Source organism: Syngnathus leptorhynchus, chromosome 16 (genome assembly GCF_054491065.1).
Source record: "Syngnathus leptorhynchus isolate UIUO chromosome 16, UIUO_Slep, whole genome shotgun sequence".
Classification (NCBI taxonomy): Eukaryota; Metazoa; Chordata; class Actinopteri; order Syngnathiformes; family Syngnathidae; genus Syngnathus; species Syngnathus leptorhynchus.
Genome location: NC_141210.1, coordinates 6,644,867 through 6,672,191, shown reverse-complemented (window position 1 = coordinate 6,672,191; position 27,325 = coordinate 6,644,867). Strand labels below are relative to the sequence as shown.

General features: G+C 39.4%; 1 protein-coding gene across 1 annotated transcript; it reads right to left on the bottom strand.

Annotated features, from left to right (window-relative positions):
- Positions 1–651: 651 nt before the first annotated feature.
- On the bottom strand, positions 652–27,233 carry mgat5b (alpha-1,6-mannosylglycoprotein 6-beta-N-acetylglucosaminyltransferase B). Its single transcript, XM_085933791.1, has 17 exons — positions 26,798–27,233; positions 26,181–26,293; positions 19,842–19,986; positions 18,027–18,136; positions 16,376–16,449; positions 16,114–16,281; positions 14,987–15,151; positions 14,059–14,228; positions 8,398–8,529; positions 7,138–7,271; positions 6,396–6,523; positions 5,253–5,408; positions 5,006–5,152; positions 4,709–4,825; positions 3,042–3,116; positions 1,957–2,228; positions 652–1,331 (listed from the first exon to the last, which is right to left on the bottom strand). The coding sequence occupies exons 1-17, from the start codon at positions 26,857–26,859 to the stop codon at positions 1,133–1,135; spliced, it is 2,367 nt and encodes a 788-aa protein (XP_085789917.1). The 5' UTR covers positions 26,860–27,233; the 3' UTR covers positions 652–1,132.
- Positions 27,234–27,325: the final 92 nt, after the last annotated feature.

Below are 27,325 nucleotides of genomic sequence, written 5' to 3'. Positions count from 1 at the left end.
ATTAATGAATATGACAGAACGAGATGAAGTGAAATGCCAACATTAACCCTTGGTGAGTCAATATTTACTCGGTGCCTTCACACCCCACCTGTGATGCCCCTGGTTGTTTTTAAATGAGACTGGCCTTATCACACACGCACAGAACACTCTGCAAATGGAGCGGAACGTGTTACCTCAGGTCTCTTCTTTGCATCTTGGTATTTGCATGAGGGGGGGGGCAATCTCAACCAGCGGGATTAATCAATGAAGATGAAAATTACCACTGCGGAAGAAAATGTACATTTAAGATCAAATGAGAAAGTGATTGAATGGCTTTGCAATGCAATTTCAATTCTTCAATAACTAAATCATAAAGAGCAAGTCCTGTTGACCTTAAGAATGGAAAATATTTCGCACATACCTGTAATCTCTGTGGACTTCTTTCAGGCACCAAAGACTCCTGCCGGTCTTGAAAAAGGTCACGTCTGTCTGTCTGTCTGTCGGCACATATGTTACATGTTAAGTGTGACCTCAGAATAGATTTGCAAATGAGGTGCCGACTTGTACACTTCACATACGTTACCTTTCCTCAAACGCTTTGATGGCTGTCGGGATCATCGTCCTCATCATCTGATGGTATTTCAACACACCATTTTGTTGTTTTGTGTATTTATTAAATAATTATGTACAAATACAAGACATGGAAAATAGTACATCTCAACATGGTGTAAATGGCTTTGGGTGCATCTGATACAAATATACACTTTGATCACTGAAAGGATTGGAAACAATATCAAGACACTCACATTGAAAATTTTCAAGCATGATGTCCCTTTTTTTTTTTTTTTTCTTCACTTGCATGGGAATTCATTTGTAAGCTCACAGACATTTACGATCGATAACTTTCATATGGTCCTAAAGCACGCACGTAAACCTTTCGACTGAGACTCAAAGCCCGACAAATATAAAGTACAATCATGCAAGTCCCTGAGTTTTTTTTTTCTTTCTTCTTCTTCTTCTTCTTCTCCGTCCTACTTTGACAGCCAGATTGTAAAGGATTTTTCCCGGTGGTTCATGTCAAAACGTTTGAGCAAGACCACAAGTTATCCAGTCGGAGAGAATCTCCTGGGATAACAGAAGCAGTTGTCGCCAGTCACAAGCAGTCTCTACACAAGGCCACCTGGCCATCTCGATAGTCTCTGCAGGGACATAGGCGTTGGTATTTGATGCTGGCACCTGCACAGCTGAACAGCAGCGGGTCTTGCTGCAGGCTACATTCTGCATGTTCTGCTGAGAAGGCGGGAAAGAGGTGATTCATCTCTGACTCCAGCCCCGCACATTGGAAGTCCAGCCTTGAAGACAAAAGGTAGAGGACAGAAAAATGGAAATCTGATGAAAAATCTAAAGCTAGTACGACACGGCTTTTGATGTAGCTTATGAAGACAGATGGAAAAACGTCCAATGGGGAAAATACAATGTTGCCATTTATCAGGTTCAAGGTTATACTCGACAAAAAAAAAAAGACTAGAAATAACTAAGAATAGATTTGAAAGAAAAAAAAAAAAAAAAAGAGTGCTTTGAAAAAAAGCACAATTGACTGAAACTACATTTTACATTTATAAAGCTAGCTATAATGATTGTGGAAAATGTCCTTTGTCTGTTCTTTCATTCATGAACTGTCATGCTAGATTTTAAATGCCTTTATTTTGGAATTTGAAGGTTGAAATTGTAGTTTGTAAATTGTATTTAATCACACAATAGTATGACCTTTTTTTATTTTTGAAACCTTGCACTGAACTGAAAGAAGCAATTTTTCAAACACTGAAAAAAAAATAAAATAATTATAATTCAACAGAAAAAAAAAAATCAAACAATTATCTTGTCCTTTCTGCTGCAATGCTTCAACATTCTGGATTTTAGATCATAGTCATAATATTCTGCAAAACATAGTATCGAGTAAAAATCCACACATCTTACGCATTAAAGGCTTCCTTAATGTTGATGAAGCGATACAAGGCAGGTTCACAGATTAAGCCCGCATCCTGGCAGGCCTTCACACACGACTCTCCCTGCAACGAAGCCAAGAGCTGCAGGGTACCCAGGGGGGGCCAAGATGTGTAGGAGGTGACGTTGGACGCCCAAGTGAGGACGCTGGAGTTAGGCAGCAACATGAAAGGAGCCAGTGGGCTGCCTTGCCAGAACCTCGAAGCGTTTACTGGTGGAAACGGAGCTTCAGGAGAGCAAAAATCCTACAGGTACACACAAAATAACTCTGATCAGCCGTTAAAACGAACTACAGTGGCAACACGTTGACCTGCCGGTGAAAATAAATTCCACGAGTGAGTGATTACAATTTGCATATTTAAATGAGCAGGTTGAATAGCATCTGGGCAAGCCATAGGAGAAATAACAAAACGACCATGACAATACAAAAGGTGCTTGATGTATCTGACAAATGCTTGTCAAATTTTCCAATGTGGTTATTCCACCCAACAACAAATGAGAATCAAAGATGAATCATGCTCCTTTGAGAGCCAGGATTAGATTCCCTCCTTCCAGCTCGAGCTATTCATAAGACTCAGGTAATAACATTTCTCTGACATGTCCCGCTGGCCTCAAGAGCCGTTTATTAAAGCGTCTCGGGCACCTACAGCCAATAACTAGTCTTCCAATCTTCTTGCTCTACTCCCCTTTAAAACAAAAATGGGTAGATGTTGTTGTTTTTTTTAAACTAACATGTAGGCATGTTGTGGAAATTGTCCAATCCATCGCTTCAATGCAAAACCCAAAATGGTTGCATCCAAAGTGAAATATTTTCTTTTAAATCGCAATTCATTTAATCAGAAAAAGAAAAACTGTTGACGGAATGATCAGGAATTAGAAATTAGGAATTACAAGAATAGAAGTTTGAAAATTTCATGCAATTTTGAGATAAAATGCTATCTTATATTTATTTAAAATTATCTTTCATTGTCTTTTTTTGGAATAATATCCATAGAGGGCGTCGACCTTTGTGGACAGTCACATTTTTATTTTCTTGCATTTTGCGTATCCGGACCCACCTGGTTCTGAATGTAGGCATGGACTCTTTCCAGCATGCCCTCACAAGTGTACTCGAACGGCAAAAAAGGCTCCACCTGCAAACACAGAGTATGTTGTTTTTTTTTTTTTCTCCAGAACCAAGCCAATGTAATTACTGTCACCGAGCAAAGTAGTTAATCAACACTGACATATTCATTAGCGTAATTGTGAAAGGCTTATATCGTTCCATGCGCTTCACATTAAAATCAATGACCTAATACATCACAGGGGGACAGCGTTGAAAATTGATTTCATTATTTTAGTGATGACTACATCAATATGTCAAAAACATAGATTAAAGTGATGGCGGCGGTCTTGAGTCATTCTGGGTCTGGCTTTGGATATTTTGAAATTGAACAGGGGAACATTGATCAATAGTTTGGCCTTTTTACTTTTTAATTATGTCTTTGTAATGCTCACACCAGCTCAGAAGTGAAAGAGAAGCACACTTGGCTATGTTGAAAAGTCCCCAAACTATTACAAAATAAAAATTATAGTTGAGGTGGCTCCAGTCATCACATTAGAACACAGTTTAGTTTAAATTGCTCGCATGGCGGCTTAAGCATCTAATCAGGCAAAAGAAATATTGGTAATGAGAATGTCTATACATACAGAAAATAAACTAAATTTAAAACAAATAATTCATAACTGGTATTTAAATGAGTGCCGCAAAGTGTTCGACATAATTGTTTTCATGTGGCTACGAAAGTTCTTCACTCCAATTAATTAAATGCAGTAAACTACGTTTTTTTTTTTTTTCCAAAAAAGCATATTTCTTTTAAACAGAAACGAATGAATGTTGACTGGAAATCACTGAAGTTGTTATGATCACACTCTGTAGGTCACAGACATACAGTTTTCAATTAAACTATAAAATAAAATATTTTAGTCACATTGGGAAAAACTCACAACCTTCAGCTACGTGTTGATAAGAAGTACAAACATGTTATTATGCAAACTCATCATATCTTGCAGCTTCCATTCGTATCGCGACATGATTTATTGGGGGTGCAGTGACTTTTATCGAGTTGTTTTAATGAAGTCCAAGCAGTTATTTGGTTGTCCAGCCCTTTGACCTGTTGTTATGGTACTCTCAAAGGCTTTAGCCGCAGCAATTAGGCGATGGAGCTGGTGAAGCAATCACGCAGTTAGCCTGATATTTCCCGTGGGAGTTCATAGAGACAACGGCTCAGGTTGGGTCAACGACTTCGTTATTTTCGATTTTTTCCGAAAGGGAAAATAGAAAATATTTTGCACGCCCTGAACTCTTTGCCGCAACTATAAATATGTGTGTTGTTAGTCTACTTCCTTGTACACGCTCTGACAAATGAGCGCTGCTGCCATCTACTGCGGTGGATGTGCAATTACACTTTATTCTAGTCGAAAAAAAAAAAACACCCCCCCATCTTTCAAACTGAACTCCAGACTGATGTAAAGCTGTTCCATAATTTTCATGTAGAAATGCTGTCAAGCAAACAGCATTTTCTTTTATATTGTCTTATGACACAATGAAGAGCTCTCCGGCTTCAGAGTAGGTCAAACATGAAGAAGCGAATCAATTTCTCATCTTCTCAAGATATAAATGCCATTTTTACAGTCGAAGATTATAAGAAGTGAGGGCCGCAGATGTGTTACTTTGCAAACGTACATTACTCTTTAAGATGTCACGGATGGCTGCGTCAAACTCTTCGGAGTTATTAAAGTCCACTGTAATGACGTGCGGCTTGCCGATGTACTGCTCTGCATAGGGATGCTGAGAAGACACCTGAAAGAAGTACAGAGGCCTATAAATGATAAAACAGTACACATTTAAAAAAAATAAAAAATACAATTAATTCAAATTAAAATAATCACCTCAGTGTACATCTCTAATGTGTTTTGTTAAAAGAAAAAGAAAAAAACGTATTGGTTATGTTTAGAGCCGAGACCATGAAGGTGTGCATACCTCCCTGGAGGTGGGCTTCCCTCTGAAGAACTCATGGTTGAGAGAACTGTGAGGAGGGCTAAACTTGGGCTGCAGAAAGATGCAGCCATTGGCGATGGCTTCCAAAGGAGCAGGACCTTCATATGGGAAGCCAAATCCAATGAACAGCTTTTAAGGGGAAATGAATAGTAGAGAGAGAGAGAGAGAGAGAAAGGAGTCAGGAAGCCATACACAATGCATTCACTTGATTTTCATTTCAAAGTTTCACCTTAGCCTTCCGAAGGAGCTGCTGGAGTTCCTGCTGAGGGAGAAGGCCGTGGTTCTTCACAAAGGCGGGCACCTCTGGGGGACGCTGCGTTTCATAATACACAGTCCCATGGATCTCCATGTGGCGATGCAGGATGGACAGGAATGTTTCCTTACCCTTTTGAGTGATAAGATGGATGACTAATTTATTCATTTATTTATTCGTTTGTAATTCATCCATGCTGAAAATATTTTCTTATTGAGAAAAATTAACTCAATAGTGTATCCAAATACTTTTGTCTCATAGCTTGGGTTTGTATTTTGCCTGTCTGCTGCGAGAAGTTAAACTCTCCCGACAGGACTACAGATCAAAATATAAAAGTCGAGCAAAATACCCAAAAGGTGTGCTTAGGAGCAAAAGGCGTTGATGGATTGCACGAGTTAAATCGAAGTTCAATTGATGGACATAATTGTCTAGACATGCGGACAAGAATGACTAAAATGCATTTGGAGTTGAAAAGTGATTCTGAAGAATGTTATGAATGATTTACTCAAACTGTGTCTTCAAGTTATATATCATTTATAAATGTCATATGAATGTAACTCCACACTTCTCATTTTGAAAGTCTCTGAGAAAATATGTGAGTGGGGGAGGCACACTTGAGGCAATGTCTCCCGGTCTTTAGTCAGCAAAGGCATCTATTTTACATTGGAAAAATCTCACAGCACACCAAACAAAAATGTCACAAAGGGGATGAATAATAAATAAGAGGGAATTATAGAGCATTAATTCATGTCGATGTAAAGAGGTGTCGATAAGCTTTGTTTACTTACGTGAAGCTACGTCATGATACAAGTGAGGAAGAAAAACAAAACAAATAGTCATTAGTGAGAAGAAAGAATGGAATTTTAACTTTCAAACTGTAAAGAAAAAAGAGCTGCAGTTGAACCAAGAGGATTGTGGAGAGAATGAAGCTTACTTCAAAAGAACTTTCAAAGAAGTGACTCTGAAATAAATGAATTAAATGTCCTTGCAGCTTTGGAGTTTCAAGTCACATTTCAGGCAGAAGAACTTGCTCGCCAGAAGTAGCAAAAGTTCTTATCAACAAACTACTTTGAACATTATACGATTATAAGAACAACATTTTTTTTTTTTTTTTTTTACCTTCCACATGCTGACCTCTTTGCCATAGACGACAGCCATGTTCAATTTGCTTTTCTGGATGTTCAGTCTTGCAGTATCGTTTAGCTCCTCCGCCACAAATCCCATAAAAGAATTATCTGGGGTGTGAGCTGTAACAGAAGAAACGGCCCAATTTAGGCTGGAGTACAAAACTAATATTAATACTACTAAATTGATGGAATTACAAGCCAGTAAAAAGTTTAAAATGGAGATTAAAAAATGCTTGCAATATATACATGTTATTAAAAATGAAGACAATTTTAATATTGGACCATGAAAACTGACGTCCATTGTGCACAACATGCCTTTGCGGGCCACATAAAATGAAACGACGGGGCCAAATCTGCCCCCCGGGCCTTGGTTTTGACACCAATCTATCATGACACTAATAAGCATGCATCATGGGAGGAAGCAGGCGTAACTAGCGAACAGGGTGAAGATAAAAACTCAACAGAATCCTTAATGAACACTTAATCGACTGATTGATTATTATGCTGGTTCCCGTCGGTAAAACAGATTTTAATTTTGTTTTGGCATGCTTGTGCATGAGTCAGTGCGAGCGCGGCCGGGGAACTGCTGGCCACAGTTGGCGGCTTGACGCAGCTGCTCTGTGGAACGCCCACAACTCGCTGCCCTCCAGCTCAGCTCGGAGAACACAGCGACAACTGCAGATGTGCACACCTTCAAGTGTTTTGTCACATATCACATTAAGATATCCACATACGGAACATGGTCATGTACTGTTGGCTGTTAAGGTTCCAGTAACCCCAGTTGGTTCTGTAGCCATGCAGAGTGGCATATTCCTCGTGGTTGTAAGCCGGCTCCGTGCCAAAAGTGTCAATCACACGAATGTGGCACCTAGGGAGGAGAAAATATGAAGTGGAGCTATAATAAGAATTTCAGATGCTTGATAAATTGATGACTAAAAATAAATACTGTCACACTTATGGTTGTTTTTTCTTTCCCATCAACTCAAAACAGGAAATGCTTCAGTATTTTGATTTGTGCGTGAATCAGTCTGCCTATCCGAGACACTGTGTATCATGGAGCAATGAGGTCGGTAATTAAAGTAGTAAAGTAGTCACTTTGTTGACTTAATCACAGATTTGTTTTGAAGTTAATTCGAGATAGGTTGCAGTCATAATTAAATCTATTTATTTCTGAAAAACAGAAGCCGGGACTGAAATGGGCAAGAAAGCCTTTACAATTTTTGCTTCATCGGATTTTTTAAATATTGATAATATTGTAAGAACGCTTACCGCAACGATTTTTCTGTGTATAGCTTGGATCAATAAAAGTCATTTTTAACATGATTGACAAAAGCATTCAAAAAAAATCTGTGTTGCCATAATAACCGGGTACAATGACAATCCATCCACCAGAAAATGAGTCATTTCACAATGCTTATTATATTGAGAAGCATAATCCTTGCCGGTACCGGATTGCCTTTTAACTGCTCACATAAAGATTTTTCGAGCCATTTTCAATGACAGCATTTGACCCTTAAAAGCCACTATTTTCAAGTAGTGAAATCTAATTAAGGGTGCACCTGCGCATTTCAATTTCAATGGGCCATAAGAGCCAGCGAGATCAGCAATAAACACAAAATGATCACACAGGGAAGCCCCAAACCAATTGATCTAAACCAATTTGAGAAGATTTATCAGTGCACTGCCCACAGCCATAATCAGTGTTGGTCCTCTAGAGACAATGTAACTTACAGTAGCAATTAACAAATAGTATCTCACTCTCTGTGTGACATTTTAGATTGCTTGTATTTTCATTTTTTTCCATTTCACCCCCACAAAAAATCTAATTTATTTGAGATGATTAATTATTTTGTATTTAGATTTACTGAGTATCTGGCTCATAATGAGCCAGAAACTCAGTAATTAGTCCCACAGTGTGATCAATAAGCAACATTAATTTACGGAGTATCATAAATCTTATTAAACAACACAGGTAGAAAGCGCAAAGCACTAACTTGTGCTTCTTCAGTGATAGCCCCATGTGCTGCTTCATTTGCTGGAGTCCGTGGTAGTCTGTGTAGATGAGGTCAAAGGGCAGAGGGCCGGTCAGAGGGCAGCTTCCTCTCCCTGGAGGGACTCCCAAAAGCCTGCACACAGGATATCAATATTCAAGTTGATTGTGTTTTCTTATTATACATTGTCTTTTTTTTTTTTTTACTGTCAAAACTCATCAGCGAGGAAAGTGTGTGTGCGTGCGAGTATGAAATCATCCTAGGTGATGTATAGATAGAGACACAGGCAGTGTGTTCAAAGAGTAAAAATTAAAACAAATAAAAACAGAACTCAATTGCTTTGTGAAGCATGTCAGTACTCTCAGGAAGATGATAGTGAAGCTACTGAAGCGTACAAACACAGCCAGCAAGTCTCACAATAGGGGAGTCAGCCAATTTGTCCACACAGCTTGGTTTTGGATCTCAGAAGAACACACACACACACATTATCTGTGCAACACTGACGGCACATCTTTGACGGAACACCGGAATGACTGCTTTCAAGTATTATTTCTGCTCTACGCGTTTGTCACGATGCCTTCGTGGTGCTTGTCACATCATGCAAAATGTTGCGACAGTGTTTTGTTTGCATGTGCATTGCAGCAATAACAAGACATGAATGGTACTTGGTCGCACACAGATGTTTTTTAAGGCCCAAATAAATGCCATGTGACTTATATTTGCTTATTTCAAGTCAATAATTGAGAATATTTACTATAATGAAACTTGATATCAAATTTATATTCAATTATATGATATCATATTATATTAAATTTAAAACAGTCAAATATTCTGCCTGTAATTCATATCTATATTGCTATAACTATTGAAAATTTTTATTTTATCGATTAATTGTTTTTTTAATTAATCAGCCGACGCCCAAGAAAATCCAAATGGGTTGGGCCCTCAATTAAAATATACTTGTTTAACTAGTTGGAGATCATATTATGGGACAAAGGAAAAAGTTGGTGAAAAGACGGAGGCACGGTGAGAAAAACTCCTTAGCAAGTAGAATACGCACTACATACACAATGCATGATGGATTAATTATACAATAACTATGACAAAGATGTAGCACCTGAATTTCTCCATGACCTACTTGAGCGGTGTATAATTTATATTATGTGAAGAGCATCTAATCAGACACCAGGCTACTTCTGCATGCACGCAAAGCATCGACCAGTCCCAAATAACACACTGGGTGGTTGAAAAACAAATTTCCCCAGCAAAGTCGTCATGCCACATTTCACCTACGGCAACGACGGCGGGTCATTATTTGCACGCAACTCGGTGGCAGTTGGTTGTCGACACTAAATGACACGTTGAGCGGGAATGTGTCAGCTAATGGCACTTTAAGTTGTCCATCGCAAGGTAGACCCAAATGAATTTCTGCACTTAGGCTAGTAAAGTGCCATTTGTATGCTGCTATATAACCCTAGAGGACACGCCCCCCCCCCCTTTTCAAATACATATCAGCCATTGACTTCAGCAATGACCAATTATCTTAACATATCTTCTTATTGCTCATAGCTGAGCAGCACTAATGTAAGAGCACATGTATTACAGGAAATAAGATTGAAGTGTTACGTGACATTGCCCCTAAGAGATCCACTGATGCTGCTAGAGGTGTAATTGGATATATGCAAATGTGATGGTAAAAGGATTAGAGTGCGATGAAGATTTGGCGTGTGTACACACTAACATCTATCCCCCCCCCTATAATGATGAAATTAGTTGTTTAGGATTGTATACAAAAAAAATATTCCATGAGCTGTTTTACTGTGTTCAGATGAATGCTGTGAAAACAATAGAAACTTGGGACGGCCTCGACTGATGTATAATATAATGATGAATGAGGTGCATTACTGGAAATGTTATCCATTAGCTGACAATATGCGCTCGGTTAAGGTTTGAGAGATTCGTGTTAAATCATCTGGGTGAGAAATCAAATTTTAGGGAGGAGGCGGGGTGAGGTGACTGCAATGCACAGTCAGCAAGTCATTTGTATTCTCGCCATATTTCATTTTTCTCTCTCTTTTAGGAGCGCATTGAGAAGCATGGCGTATGAATACCTCGTTTTGTTAGGCCGAAAAATTCTCGAGGAAAAGACGCCAAAAAGATGTTTTTGACGTTAAGATGGATTGAAATGTCGGGTTTCTTTGACAAAGTGCTCTCCAAAACAAAATGAGCTTTCTTTAAGAATGTCGATACACAACTGATGGTAGAATAAATGTGTCCACCTGTTGCCTTTCATAAATTAGAGCGCATTTTTAAACAAATAAATAAATATTCATAATAAATAAATATGTAGAATAAATAAATAAATACATATTTTGTAGATAAAGCTAAAAAAAAAAAAAAAAAGTGAGGTAAATTGCCATCCATAGTTTTTTGGTTAGGATAGAGTTTGGTTTCATCCAAGATTGCTGCAGCTTTTGGTTCCAATCATAAAACAGAAACGGAGGTAAATAAATCAGAAGGCTGCAAGGTGAGCACATACGCAGCGGCCACCAACCCGAGACTGCCGCTATAACGAGGATCATCATTTATCGACCTTTCTGATTTGACACCTCATTGTCTCTGGCCCAACCCGACAAGCCGACTGATTACCCATGCGTTTGACACACTGATATTTCTAAAAATAAATCCTTAGTTACCGTGACACTATCACACATAGATACTTGAGAAAGTGTGACCACTCCTGATACCTTCGAGGAGCTCGTGGAAGAATAATTGATAAGCCATAGGCAAAATGCAAAGCAGCACTCGCAAGTGAAGAATGGGATCCAAAAGCATGAGGTGAAGTTGATGTCAACCACAGAAATGAAGAAAATGAGATTTGTACATTCTATTAAAAGTAGTTCCTGTGAGGTGTCTTCAGATTATCTCTGGATGAACACATTCTATGTCCATATGTGAACTTGATGAATGAGCTATTCTTGCTCTGCAGATACAAACACCAATGATGTCATCATCGCCATTCTCGTTACTGAGAGGCTTCATCCTCCTCACAACTTCATGACTCAACGCCAAATCAACATCCAAGATGAAGCTTTCAGAAATAGTGCACTGAGGCAAAGAAAGCAGGATCTATTCATCTACTTTCTATGGGACTTCTAATCTTCAGGGTCGCCGAGAGCTGGAGCCGATCGCCGCTGACATTGGGTGAAATGCAAACTGGAACGGTTGCCAATCAATCACCTTGCTATAAATATAGACGGATAAACAGCCACTCCCCTGCACGGAAGCTGAGTAAACAATTGTTGTAACTCTTAAGGCAATTTCAAACATCTGCCTAAATCACAAGCGTCAAATTTATCAAGTCGATTCGATATTGCGCAATAGATTTTTCTATTCAATCAATCATGCATCCATCAGATGATAAATGTGCCGGTGGTTACATATAAAGTGACAATTTCATATTCATTTGAGAGGCCGAGAAAAATTAGGTGCTGCCACAAAGTGGGGGAAATGGATGTTTCTCTACTGGGATCAACATTATTAATCAATAGGACATGTCAAAAAGCAGATAAAAGGAAAACAATTGACTTATAGAGCTAAAGATGCAGATAGAGCTGTGGAACATGTGGCCAGTCTTCTTCAGAAATTTTGGGCTCGTACAAAAAAAAAATGTTCGTATCAAGAAATTTTAAATATATGAGGTGCCATTTTGAGCCTCTTCTTAAAACATGAGTGGGAAAGCTAAGAGTAGATGTAAATAGATCCAAGCCCAAGGGACTCTGTGGGAGCAAAACCCACATAGCAATAAGTCAATTTAGTTGCAAGTGGGCGAGCAAGAATATGAAATTGAGAGATAAGTATACATATTACTCAATAACAGTCATGGGAAATGGATTTGGAAATGTTGCTTATGATCATTTAAAAATGTATCCTTTGCAGTACATACAAAAAAAAAAAAATCACTCAAGTTGACAAATATGGCGGATGCTCACAAACGTATATTGTCCAGACTTTCACTTTAGCCGAGCTAGTCATAAAATCAGAAACTTGAGTCTGACTCGTATCATTCGAGCCTGTGATATCTAAACGGACGCTGCATCCCAAAGAGGTTGACAAATCCATTTGGCTTCAATTTCATCCTCTCCATTACGCTTTCCCTTCGGCTGCACATTTTATTTCCTGATGAATATCAACTGCAGAAGATTTGCCATGCAGCCTGCCTCTAGAAATGTATATTTACTAACAAGCTCTCCACTGTGTATCTCCAAAGCAGAATCTGCTGACACACACACACAAACACACACATCACACACTAGCGATTACGATTTAACAACCCTAACCGCCGCGTGTTTCTTCGGCATTTCCTTTCCGGCTGCACGGTTCAAATGGCCCACTTCCATTATTTATCATCAGGCATCGATAATGCAGCTTTCTTTTTTTTTTTTTTTTTACTACAGGAGTCATTTTGTGTAAACACATATTCCTAGTTTAATGTCAATCTAAAAAAAAAAACCAATTGGGGATAAAACCAGAATTCAAGCAAAGCAATCGTTTCCGTCTTATTGTTACCATCTGGCACCCAAATGAGTTACCCCTGCCACGAGTCAATACGTCATGACATCAATTAGTGAGGTAAATAATAGTTCGGGCAGTTTCCCCCCCCCACCTCACGGATCTCCTGACTCTGCCCTTATCAAAGCACCTTTTCTTCCCAGCCTGATATTTAAGCTCAAAGGGCAGCACAAACTCATTAACGCCATGGGCTCTTCTCAACAGTACTGGATAGTTTGCTCACTAACAAGCACACATTATCATCAGCCTGTCTGCATCGACTTCTCACCGCCCACAGAAAATCAAATATTGCACACCAGCGTTTTCCCAAAGGTGGAGAAATTGTCAAAGTCGCTCGTGTGAATTTGGTGAGAGTGACAACGGATCAAGTTTGGGGTTTTGAAGATGAAACCCAAGAAATGCCAGTTGACTTGGAAGAAATGTCGTGCGAATGCGTACGTCTCGTGACAAGCGACAAGACTGTTCTCACTCTGGAGTTGGTGAGCTGCGGGCGGAGAGGAGCTGCATAAACTGCAGTGATGCTGTCAAGCCTTTCCGGGAAAAAAAATACCGAAAGTCGGAATTATCAACACCGGCGTTGGGGGTGCAAGTGGGAACAAAGGTGATCAAGAAGAGGAAAATAAATAAATAACAACAACCCAGATGCGAAATAGCACTGTGATTGCGCTGTTGATTGCTTTCAGAGAACACCGAATCATTTTCTTTGAGTAAACAATGTGCGAGACCAAGTTAACCATCCACGCTGTCACAAATTGTTGAAATTATTCTTCAACAGCAGAAAAAGCAGCACATCAGTTTAGACTAGAAGGAAGTGGCTTGCTGGTCGATAGGGATGCTGGGTTCTACCACTCAGCTTGAAACAAAAAGGTGGGGGGAGGGAGGGGGGGGGTCACATGGTTTAACAGGCACGAAATTACACAAGCGGTTTTGGAAAATTCTCCCTAAATTCACAATGAGAGCTAATATTGCTGTATAAAGTTCCTGAATCAAAAAATTTCCGTTTCCATCTTTGGCTTGGGAACGACCCCAATGACCTCATTAAAAATGGCTTCCTTAATGAACATAAATAGGTGTGTGTGTGTGTGTACATACCTGTGGAGCTCCTTGACAGAAACGGAGATCTTGAGGTCATGTCCAAGCACATAGAGAGCGGTGAGGATGTCGGACCACTGCACCATCTCACCCAGCGGACCCCCTTTCAGCACTTTGGGGCTGAACACATCACCGGACTCCTCTGTCAGAAATCCCACGTGGACGAGAATCTGTATTCAGAGAAATGGTCAAGAGTGAACTCGGGTATAGAAAAAAAGTCAAGCACATTTTTTTTTTTGATTCGGTACTACAAAAAAAAAATGGGGCACTAAGATTTTTCTCCCTTTCTCTTTTTGTTCATTTAATTTGACTTTGAACACTTTGTATTGATCGCTAGTCAATCCCAGGGCACTACTGACAACCGCTGACGTGGGAGTAAACACAGGAAGAAAAATCCATCCTGATAAAAAAAGGATAAAAAAAAAAAAATCCCATACTAGCAAAGTTAAAGCTGTGATTCTTGATTTGCACATTTACACACTCCATCATGATTCCTGATTGCAAACGGTGTCATGTAAGTGCCCACTTTCCCACTAAAAACACTCTTCAAACACTATTACAAAAAAAAAAAAAAAGAAAATTGGGCTGGACCTTCAATTACTCAACCGCTACAATGCGATCAAGAAAAGTGTGCCAATTTAAAAAAAAAACAAAAAAAAACAAACAAACAGTAGTATGATTGAAACAATTTAACTAAGGCTCAAGTCTCTCATTCAAAAATATACTTGACGTTGATACAATTACGTAAAAGAGTCACAAAGCAGTTATGGAGCGGGCAAGCTTGTGTTCAGAACTGTCCCGGTGGTTTGTTTGAACAGTATTAAGACACTTCAGTAAAACCAAATGAGGCACTTGAAGTGTCGTGTCATCTGTTGGTGGAAGCGCTTGAGTGCAGATTCCCCTTTTTTTTTCTTCTCTCCACGCTTACCCGCTTCTCATCCCTCCAGTGGCTGCGCAGCTTGTCATCGAGCCGTCGGGCAGCAGAAGCCCACTGCGCTGCCAGCCTGCGTATTCGTCTCTTCATGAAGTTTAAAGACTCTTTCCCGGTGCCCACCTGCTCCAGCAGAGCGCCGGTGTCAAACCGGAAAATAGCCTGGAGGAAATGAGCCATTGTTAGTGGTGGAACTGATTAGGTTGTTTTTTTTTTCTTCACATGCCAAAATTTTATTTCTCATTGATAGTGGTGGGAGAAATGAAGCTTCAAATTCACTTCATGAATTAGTTGCATTTTTTTTTTTTAATCAAATGTGTCATAAGTGCTGTCTTTACGAATAAAATTAATGATCGTTTTATTTATTTTTAATATATATTCATTTATTTACATGATTATTTTTCTTATTTAATTGAATACATTATAAACTGTCAATCAAATTTTTCATTTTTGTTTTTAAACCGCTTTTACGCTAAATCTCATTGGAAAAAATACATTTTTTTAGTACCTCTGGAGGCCAAGGTGCCTCAATAAATGCATACAAATAGAGCGGCGCTCTCCTCCACTCGCAATGACGCTAACTATGAAGAGCACGGTGTGTACAGCAAATCCACACGCAGAGCACTCAAGGGATCCATCCGAGTGAGTTCAGCCGGCAAATACACAAGTAGACTGACTCCGCATCAAAATTCACTGTGGAGGCCACACAACACTCTGGGGACTCGACAAACATTCATGCGAGAAGAGAGGCTAAACAGGGAGCTGGACCTTTCGCAATCATTGCACTTGAATGCATCATTTTGCTCAGAATGGAAAGATGGCGTGCTGCCGGGATATTATTGATCAGATGTGACATTGATTTAACAAGTGATAAATGTTTAGGCTGACCTCAATAAGTTAAAAGCATAGCGCAGAAACAGGCTGAGGTCCAAAGGTAGGGAGAAGCAGCTCTATGTTTAGTATTCCGCTCTACTTCATTTAGCTTGTCATTTTTTGAAATATTCCCTCCCCCCGACAGCTCTCACACTGGGAGCGCTGTTCCCAATTGCTTATGCTTTTCAAGACAAAGATCTTTGCAGGGGTAATAAATACCATCCCACTACGTCGGTGCTTTTGCTCCATACTTGTTTTCTGGGTGGAGGTTTCAAGGTGGGTGTCGCAGTTTGGTTCCTCCAGGCCAGTGGGGGGCAGAACCATTCCACCTCACTCAGGTAGATGAGAAAAGAGCAATCCGAGCCGTCGACTCCATAAAAGGCGTAGCAAGGGTCAGAGGTCCAACGGGCTCGCATCCACTGGGAACACACACACACATGGAAATATTTTTCGATTTACACTGTGACATCATTTCAAATAGTTTGGGGAATTTACACTTAAGGGTAGACTTACGTCCATCTTCCCGAGGCAATCTGGATAATGAGGGTCTTTAGGAATGTCACACTGTCCCAATGTTCCTTCCTTAACTGGAGACAAGAAAAGTGGGTGGTTATCGAAGCTGGCGCACACACACAAAACATCCCTCGACCTCGTTTCAGACGGCGTCAAAGGATCGAACTGTTTTGATTTTTCTACCAGCTTTCTGTGACTCGTTCTCTGGAAGGAATGCGCCAAGAGAAGAAAGGAGATGGAGATAAATATTCGACAGAGGTTAATGTCAATGACAGAGGGAAGTTGTATTGAAAGCTGAAAGACGCCGACACGTTTTATTCAGCGTTTCAATGTCATGCCAGGTGAATATCATAGCAGAAGTTTTTGTTTTTTTTTATCCGTTAAGTGATGCTCAGTGTTGTTACTGTTTTTTTTTTTTGTTCTCTATTTCCCACAGCGTTCAGGAGTTTGGATCTTGTGTGATAGATGTCACGCATTTGTGTTCTTCTTGCAAAGAACCAATGAAAGAAATTCTGGACTGCTTTCTCTGTTAAGCTTGAAGTCGTTAACAACCAACCGGCTTGAATTTTAATGTGTGTTTAACTCAAGTCAAATTGAACATGTTTTCTTATTAACTCATTCACTGCCAACCCAGTTAATATCTTGGACTTCTATGGCACTGAATGATTTAAGGTAAGGAGATTTATTTATTTTTTTTTTTCAAGGCTGGATTTCCAATAGGAGTACCTAATATTTTGACCAGTGCGTAACTTACCTCTTCCCTTTTCAACAAAGACAAATGAGGTAATATGAGTAGCTCGCAAGCTCATGCAAGTTATTGCCCTTACATGGCTCATGTGCTTAATGACCATGTCAGCTTTTATTATCCCTTGCAGTGTCCTCTTTTTTTTTTTTTTTTTTTTTTCCTGTTCCCTTCTCACTTAACTCACTCTGTCTTTATCACTCCACACCTCCTTCCATCTCCATCCATCCTGCTCCTCAAAGGCCCGGCCGACACTGGTGAGGCCAATTAGAGGCGCGGTTGCAGCTTCTACCTCATCCAGCATCTCATCAGTCACAAGGTCTTATTAGCGCAATAGAAGCGTGACTTGAGGAAAAAAAAATACAAATATTTCCGCACTTGGATCAAGCTCATTTAAATGTCATCAGACATTATGACACATTAACGAGACAGCGTGTTGGATTGTTGTCGCAAAAAAAAAAGCGGCGAGGATTAAAAAAAAACGTGATGTTGCTTTGTAGCTAACGTCGAAATTGAAAGTGACAGCTAATGAAAACGCTGACAGAGCCACATCGTATTAGCTCGGAGGTCATTCATCATCGTGATTTAAATATCCTTGTGCTACGCGAATCACCTGAGTGCTTCCGCTTGTGACATGAATGAAGGCTTCGCTATTTGAATGGGCAATGTGTTGTGAATAATACTTGTCATGTTTTGGTGAGCTCAACCAGCGTGTGCAAGTTCCTCATAAATTGTGCATTTGAAACCATTTGAAATTGACAGCTTGGCTTGTGTGGGCAGAGAGGAAAGTGTTTTCCAAATTGCAAGGATTTGAAATAGAAGGGTGGAATTCATCTCAAGGGCTATAGCTTTATTTGACACTTTCAAGAGATGTGTGTGTGTATGTGTGTGTGTGAATTTCAAAGTCACCTCTTTTGCTGGCCATGCTGCGCTGGAGAATCTGCTCCACCCTGCCTGCCATGTCCGACATGTTTTGGGCTATGGCCTGGATCCGTTCCACCAGACCTATCGGCTGAATTCTGACACACACGCACACAAGCCAGGGACACACCATCACATATAGTCATTTCCGACCTTGTACTACAAATGCGGTTGTATAAAAAGAAAGAAGAAAAACAGCTTGCTGTCTCCACAGTCTAAAGAAAAATAAATAAAGATGAGTAAATTACATAAATTGGTTTTAATTTTTGGGTTTTCTATTGGGACTGGAAGCCTTGATGCATACAGTGAGTATATTTGTAATATTAAAGCGGAGATCTCAAAAGACATAATTCTGGAATCAATTATACTTAAAAACCAATTTGTCCGCCATATTCATCAGTAAATTATTTTTCATTACCCCGCTAAATTCCACAAAGGAAGAACCGGCTTTTGTGGATCTTGGCCTGGATAATGTGAAATGAACTCGTACATTTTTAACTTGTGGAAGAGTGGGAGTATTAAAGTATTCATAAACACCGCAAACCTTTTCACCCACACAAAAAACATTGTTAGCAATTTCTCATCGGGTAGTTTACAAAATATAGAAGTCCTAAGTTGCCAGCTATTAGACTGTCCCTTTTTCACTTTTTCACAGGCTTTTCGCAACAAGCTATAAATTGTCTGAACATGGCTCCTCTCCTTTTAAAGAGTTCTTTTTAATGAGCTCTCTCGCTTCGCTTCTCTGAAATTCTCTTCAAAGTAATGGAATGGTGGTTCCGTTTGGTTCTGTGGGCGCCCAGCTCATTTGCATAACTACATTCGAGCCGAGCCTAAACTTTTATTCCTCCTCACTATTCCGGAAAGATGTGATAGGAAAACATTGTCCTTTATCCTTTGGATCAACAGATTAGTAAAAATGAAAAGTCATTCACGGGGAGACAAAAAGCATAACAGAGACAATAAAGTTCACGCACACACACACACACACACACACACGCGTGCACACGTAAAAGCGATAATGTCGAAACGTAACAGCTGTGTCTCTGAGGTCGCCGTTTATTAACCGGCTTCGTCAAATGAAATGGAGGTTGGCATTATAATCATTGGGAAAATTAGAAGCGCCAAATTGGTAGCCCTTTGTTATTGTAACACTTGGTCTCGAAAGTGCCAATTAAATGTTCATTTGAAATCTACTCATTCTAATTCAAAAGGTATTTTGCAAAGAATTGATAGTGTAGTCTGAGCCGCACTGAATTTGCTATGTGAGAGACCCAAAAAAATTAGAATTCATTCAATGTTTCCCTGTGGGGTTCTTAAAAAAAAAAAAAAAAGCAAGCGTGCATCTTGGTCATTTCAGGTCACATGTTTTACTACTTTCCTATGTACTCCAAACAAGAGGTGATTACGCAATTGAGTGGAAGGATGGAAGAAAGCTCGGGAAAACATTTTGATGGAAATGAGGAGCATTATATATAAAGAGCAAGGATTCTCCTTTACTCCAATCCACGAGTAGATTCGAGTATGAGAGGTCCGTTGCTGTGGCAACCACACTCAAATCTGGGTTGGCAGCTCCAGCACTTTGTTAAAGACCAATACTCTTATTGTTGGCTCACCTCAACAAAAGCGGTGAACTCCAAATTATTCAGAGTTGTTTGGTCTCACTCACAAAAGACCAAAATGACAAAGAGGGACGTACTTAGGGATTAAACTCATCCAATAGCTGCCTGGTGAAAAGTGCCAAGGCGGCGGAAATATTTGCTCCAATAAGACAAAACGTGTCCAGCTGAGACGTGCCAGGTTTACCTGTCAAGGACGGAGGCAAGTTCATCCAGTTTGTGGCTTTCACTGGTGTTACCCAGTCTAGACAGAGTGTCGATCCGCTTCAGAATGACTTCCAGCATGTCACTGATTTTCCTGAGCACACCTCGAGATTCTTGACCACCAAATACTAAGAAGAAAAAAAAGGCAGAGGAGAAAAATGACAGCTTGTGAAATGATCAGGGAAATGGAAAACAGCAAAAAAAAAATGTGTGTCTCCCTTTAAAGAAAAAATAAACCATAAACATAATTAAATCCATGCTAATTATTAATATTAATAATTAATTTTGATGAATAATAATGACTTTGATTAATAAGAATAAAACAGCTAAAACACACAATGCCATTTTATTTCTATATCTACTAGCTTTATTTTTTCCCCATTCTCCTTCATAACTAAATCAACAGCTGACTGGGAGTCAATGTTATCACAGAAGGGGGTGAAAAGGCAGAATCAGCAATTTATTCTGACAGTATCGCTTTTTGCTTTCTTGCTGGACTCAAATAATTAATGACCCGAGTGGTGGTCTAATGCTGTTAGCAAACACCTTGTCAATTTATTGGCCCTACAGCAGCACACAATGAGGTCGAAAGACTGCATTGCGATGTGTTGACGTCCGACCTCAGCGCTGTTGTTTGATCACACTAAGCTCCAAACGCTAATTAACACCCGATAGCATCAACAAGCAAGCGAGTGAGCATCCTTGCAGCTAAAAAAAAAAAAAAATCACAAATTAGACCAAGCAGATAACCTTAGTGCTGGATTTATCTAATTTTTTTCATGTTTTCCCATAGTGGGGGAAAAAAAAGGAAGAAAATTGAAACCAAGCACATTTTTCCTATCTAAGAAAATATTGGTCCATCATTATGCATGACAATTGTAACCTTTCAACGGCAACACGTGGACTTTGCAAAACATTGAGTTGACATTTCCACTACTCTCGGTGAAAAGTCGCATTAAATTTCCAGTCAACAGAATATGCACTGGAGAAAAAAAAAAAAAAATCTTCTCTTTGTCTCCAGTGTCAAGGAAAAAATTCCAGTCAGAAAACTTGCACGAGTCGTTCATCCGGTAAGCGAAAAGTGTTTTGGAGAGAGCGTAAATATTTCCTTCTCCTTTTTCTTAAACCTTCAAATCATTGCTGGGATATATGCAGTCAAATAGGCCAACCGAGAGCCTCCTTTCAATAATTCAACACTGACAACAATTTTTTTTCATTTCCATAGAAAGATCAATTCCTGTTCAGGCAGCTTTGTAGCAATGCTTTAACATTCACTATGAATCCAAACAGCAAAAGGGTGAAGAATTCAAATCGGACCCAAGTGCTGCATAATAAAATCGACAATACTGTACTTTGACCACGCTGTGCGCAATTATTTCCGAGAGTGGGGCTTCCAGTTTTAAATATTGGAGCTCCTTGAGAAGGATTCCAGATATTTGCTATAAGTTGCTTTCTGAGCTTGCAGTGCTGCAGTAAATCTAAAAGCCTCTGGGCTAAAGTGTGGGAAGGAGAACTCACAATTCTTCACAGTAATACTTCTCATAAATCACCATTACCGAGACCAAACACCTTTTCTGACGTTTTTTTTTTTTTAGACCTTTATATAGCGTCTGGTTGCAATCAAGTGTTCATTAGGCCACCGTTCATTCGTTTCTTTTTGCCTCTTGGGAAACATTGTGTTCCTTTATCCAAAACACATGGAGTTTGGATTTTTGTGGCTATGTAGCGCGTGATTGGCCATCTGACGCGGTGAATAAAGAGTTTGAATAGCGCTAGCTAATCTCATCTAACGACTTTGCGGCAGTGCCACGGCACCATCAATATTAAAGGAGTTCCTGTATTAAACCGCTGCGGCTTGCAGCGTGTTCTCGGATCAGCCTGCTGCCAAGGTAACCTAATAGATGAATGCAAAATCTGGAAATATGCCATAAACACCGACAAGCCACAACATTCTGACCTCCTGCCAAATATAATCATAAAAATTGCAAATATTCTGTTATGTCAATCTCCCAGCAAACAAATGTCCATCTTTCCCCCCCCCCCACATCTCACAATATACATCAATAATCCTGACAGCAATGTTCGTTACTTTCTGTAGGCATAAAAAGCAGGATTAAAGAGAATTTGACACTGAATTAAAAAAAAAAAAATCCTGTTTTCACTCATTCTTTCAAATCCACACAGTGTAAAATGACCACCATCTTCTGGTCAACATTGGAATTACACTCCAAATGATTTTTCACGGTTTCACACAAAAGTGTGTTCAACGTTATTATTTTGGGATAGCTCCACCATACTCCCCCCCCCTCCCAGTCTCCATCTCATCAGGATACCATCCGAAAGCTCTTCCTGTGCTTTCACTCCTAATTTAAGGATTCATTACAGAGGAGGCTGATTGAGATCTGGCGCTGCAGGATGGAAAAGATAGAGAGAATGACTGTCCCTGAAACCTCGGTGCAAGTCCGCCTTCTTATTCTATCTGACAGCTTGGAAATGGAAACAAGCTGGACTATTTAAATAGCTTCGATCAAAAGTCGCTGATGTCTGCCGTTATAAGTCTGCACGATTGTTTGGTTGTATTTTATTAGATTCCACGACAGAATTAAAATCATATTGTCAATTTGTGCTAGGAGTAAGATCGGTTAGATTAAATAAAAGAAAAAGTCCAGACAGGCTGATAAAACTCGAGGCTATTAAAATATAACTCATTTCACACAGACAATGAGGATTTGAGTTATTACGGGTTTCATTCTCTTTTATGCTCTCGCTGCTCTCATTGTGCCAAACCAGGACAATATGAAGATCATTTGCATAGGCGTATTTCCTCTTTCCATAGCAAAACAAAACAAAAAAAAAGGGTTTTGCATGTATGCAAACTACACAGACGAGGATTGCAAATATTTCCTGAAACAGGACTTGATGTAAATTTCCTGACCCACTTTCACTTCAAACAAAAGAATCAGCCATGAAATCACTTATTGATGATTCAATGGATTTAATTGATGAAGTCCTGAAACTATCAAATAGATTTCTGTGCCACACAAAGTGCAGCTTTTTGTATTTCTTTTTTGTTCTGCAGCTAATTTAGAGAAAGCATTGCAATTACGTTGTTAATTTGCCACCTCGTGAGACAATTGAAACAAGTGGCACAACTTACATTGATACTATGTGGATAAATTTGAAGCAACAAGTTGTTTTCAGCGTGAAATAAAGGAAGAGTGAATGCTGATTAGGCTCGTGCAGTGGAAACGTCAAGCTTGATTTGGAACGTGTCTATGATGACGATAGCTAAGCCAGGTATAAAAAATAACTTGACATCAAACTGCAAAATGACAAATATTCAAATCATCCCGTTACAAAATGAAGACATACTTGGAAAAGCTACAATGTATTTCTTTTTTTGTTTTTGTTTTGGTTAATAGGAGTCAATCCATGCCAAAGAAAAATAATGGCAAAAAAGAAGAAATGTGATTTATTGATAAACAGGCGATCATGTTTTGGAACGGGAGAATTGTTTAATATATAGTTAAGAATTTGATCTATTGGGTGGAAACCATTGTTGATTAACCACATCTTGTAATATTTAAATGAGTTGCTATATAATCTGAATAACCTAGAAATCTATTATTGCTCAAGAAATTAGCTTCAGTTTGTATGACAAAAAAAATTAGAGAGTGGCACATTAACATCCAAACCTTTTAGTGAACTTTGTCCAAGATAAGTATCACAGGGTCTTGCTGCATTAAGACCCTCAGGTTAAAAGAATATACTGAAGGTGGTCTTCAAAGAGCTTATTAGAAAGTACCTGTACACCTCTGGAGCCTTTTAGATAGCTTGGATCAAACGTCTTCATTGCTTCCTACTCTGGTTGAAAATGTATCCCGGCGCCACTCTTCTGCTTTTTCACATCATTAGTCGCTTGCACTTTCATGGGGACGTATTAAAGGGAAAGGAAATACGTTCCTTTTATTAGTGGACGGGATACAGCTCGGCAAGCTTGGTGACTTTGGAACCGTGACATACTGTGAGGTGTTTCTAATATGTTGCCTTCATGTGAGATCTATACGTCAATACATTTTGAAAAGAACTCATCATGTTAAGGTTTAAAGGGGAGACAATCCCAGCTGGCTTACAAACTAAATGGGATTTCTAAACACGGGATTGAGCAAAAAAGGTCAACTGTTGAAATGGCAAAAAAAAGAAAAAAAAAAAAACTGCATGAGAAGTCATTTCAGATTTTTTTTCACTTCTGTGACCTATGAACTGTGCAACTCAATAGATTATTTGTTACCACTACCACAAGGCAAAGTAAAAAAAATAAACAATTGGAATAACAAGAGTGAAATCTAAAAGTTGTCATGCCAACTGTTCATATTTACTCCGTCTAAGCCTTGGCTCCAGTTTGAATTGGGAAGAAAAAAAAAAAAAAAACACGACTCTACCAGGATCAACTTCACTGTGCCGTTATTTCAGTGATGACGAGCGATCTAAAATGATGCCCATAACGTTCGGCCTTGGTTCTATTGCTTAAACTAGTTGCTTGCTTTTTTTTTTTTTTCTCCATATTATTGGAAATGGTTTTAAATGAGTCAGAGCTGTGCAGGCTGAATAGATACATGTTTATCAATATGTTTATGGACGTGGGGTTTCGACACGTAGAAGTCCATGTGAGGGTTTGCCGTACGTAGAGTGATCTTCCATGGCATGCAGTAAGGCTGATTTTAATGAGCTAAAGGCCAAACAATCCTTCCCCTGACGATAGTGCGCGAGCGCTAAATTAATCAGACAGCTCTGCTGTCGTTTACAACCCACACTTTCACAACTCTGCATATGGGGGCTTCATTAATGAGCAAGAAACCTTTGAATTGTTTTTATGTAAGAGGACTAAGTGCACATTACTGGAGCTTCCTTTGCTTACTAGACTTAAAAGTACACTCAATAACATTGCACCAATTATTCAGCCGGACATGTAAACTCATGAATGGTATCTGGGGAAAAAAAAATAAAAATGGATGGTCAAGTCAACTACACCATCACTATTATTTCACAAGCTAAATAAATTATAGCAATTATTTGGTCAATAGAAGACAAATGGACTGTGATAGATTGAGGCGTCGTTCACTGTTTTTTTTTTTCCTGCCAGCGGCTATCAGCCACACGAGCTCTACACAATGTCAACAGCATGCCCGACACAGATAAAAGGTGAGACGGTGGAGAGGGTAAAAAAAAAATGCTAGCAGCCATTCTCCCAATTGGCTCATGCTGTGGCCATTTATATGCACAGGCACAAAGCGGAAACACTGACGTGCTTGGAAAGATAACACTTTGCTCTCTCAATAACAATTTTAATGTTCTGCTGGATTGCCAACAGTAACTTGTCAGTGTGATACACGAGAGTGTAGTCTTGTGATAAATGTCATTTACATCCTACTTCCTATTTCTATCCTCGGCGGTAATATTGGTTTACGATACAAAGGGCTATTTCCCCTAAAACGCTATAAATCTATTTCGTTATGAGGAAAAAAATGGTCATTATTTACCAAGATCTTTAAATTGGAACGAACGTTAGTATCCTGGAAGTCACAATTCAATGTCTGTGAAGATTTTCTACAAAAGTTAATAGCGCCGCGATGTAATAAATGGCTTGGCAAGATTCATCTTTTTATTAATTTGACTTTTAATTAGTTTTTGGAAAAAAAAAGACTTTCTAGTACAGGCAAGGTCCCAACATTGCCTCTAATGGGAAGATTTTCTCCACGACTGTGTCGATGCGGATTGTATCAGTATCCATGGAGACGGAGAAAAGGTCTATCTCGCAAGCTCTGTTGAAGTTCAGACAATATTGTCAAAAAAGATTATGTTGGGGTCTTTTTTTTTTTATTATTCCTTGTGGCATTTACTTTTATTTTTTTCAACCATTAACTTGCATTATCTTACAAAGAAATCCTGTAAATACTTTGTAGAGGAGATTTGAATTTGAAAATCTGACTCCCTGAAATGAACCTGCTCCTCAAAATGAATAAATTGCTCCTTGAATCAATTCTTGGAAACTCAAGTTACACCATTTCTTGGGTAATGTTCAGTGCATTTGCCTCCATGATTGTCTTCTACTACTTGTGGAACACACAGTAAAAAGGATTGTGCTCACGTTGCCTATTTCATAGCACGAATCAGAAACCAAACTTGATGGCTTCTTGATGAACAAAGCAAAGAAGTCTGCTACCCTGCTATGCAGCAATCAAGGAAGCAGAATCATGCAGAGCTCAGCATGATGTTGCTCGTCTACAGACATTCTAGAGCGCTGGTAGAACCGCAGGCCTACCTTCCGCCCGTGTGGTGAAAGGGGAATCGGAGGGTCGCTTGGCTGAGAACTGCCCCCCGAGAGAAGTCATTAGAAAGCACAAACTGAAGAAACCGATCCCTGCCACGAAAATCCTAAAAGGAGACGAAGACAGCAACAAAGTCAACATCACATCTGAAGAAACAACATACAAATAAAAGCGTAGGCAATTTTAGTTCTTGTCACACATTAGGTCCACTGAGACGTTGACACTGCACCGATGGACCTATGTGAAGCACTTTCACATCTTTCATCAATGTGCTGAGTGAGCGATTCTATTTTTGGTTTTCTCGTGGCAAAACTCACTGGCCACAAAAACACAGTCATTGAACTCTTGTGATGGTTTAGGAGCTACTATAGTTTTTTTTTTTTTTTTTATGCAAATGCTTTTAAGATATTCATGTTGAAGTATTTATTCAAGACCAGCAATCATTCTTGGAGCAGACATAAAACCAATTCAATCAATAAGTCAAATTGGCAGTTAAGACAAAACATAACTATTCATAGAATTCATAATAAATTTCTTCTCATCCCAATGCATCAATTAAATGACGCAAAAGCTACAGCAGCACGTCATTAGCGAATTCTCTTTTGCTTACCTGAATGGTTTGTAAGTGAGAAGACATCTCCTCGTCATCATGAAAATATCGCTGCTCATCATTGTGCACGCGTGTGTCCATTCACCGTGCAGTGTGTGCAAAGGAGGAGCGCAGGACTCGAACGCATAACTTGAAATCGGGCAGGTGGCAGCCAGAGTGTCCCTTAAAAAAAAAAAAAAAAGAAAAACAACTTCCACGCTTCTCTGCACTGATCCACACCACTTCGGCCGGGATGCAACTTCTCCTTCTGATGCGTAATAGTGCGGCTCGGTGGTTCCAAGTGACGCTTGATCCACCTCACGTTGCACACTGCGTGAATATTTGCTCCGGGACTCACAGCAGTCTGCGGAGAGGGCATGAACACCTCACGACAAGCATGAAAGGAGAAAAAAAAAAAAAAAAAGGCTGGAGGCGGCTCGTAGCGCCATCTAGCGAGTCACACTGTAAAAGGAGAGTAAACATGACAACAAAGCGAACATAATTTGTTGATTCAATTGCGGAATTTGAGACAACTAGGTCAGCGCACAT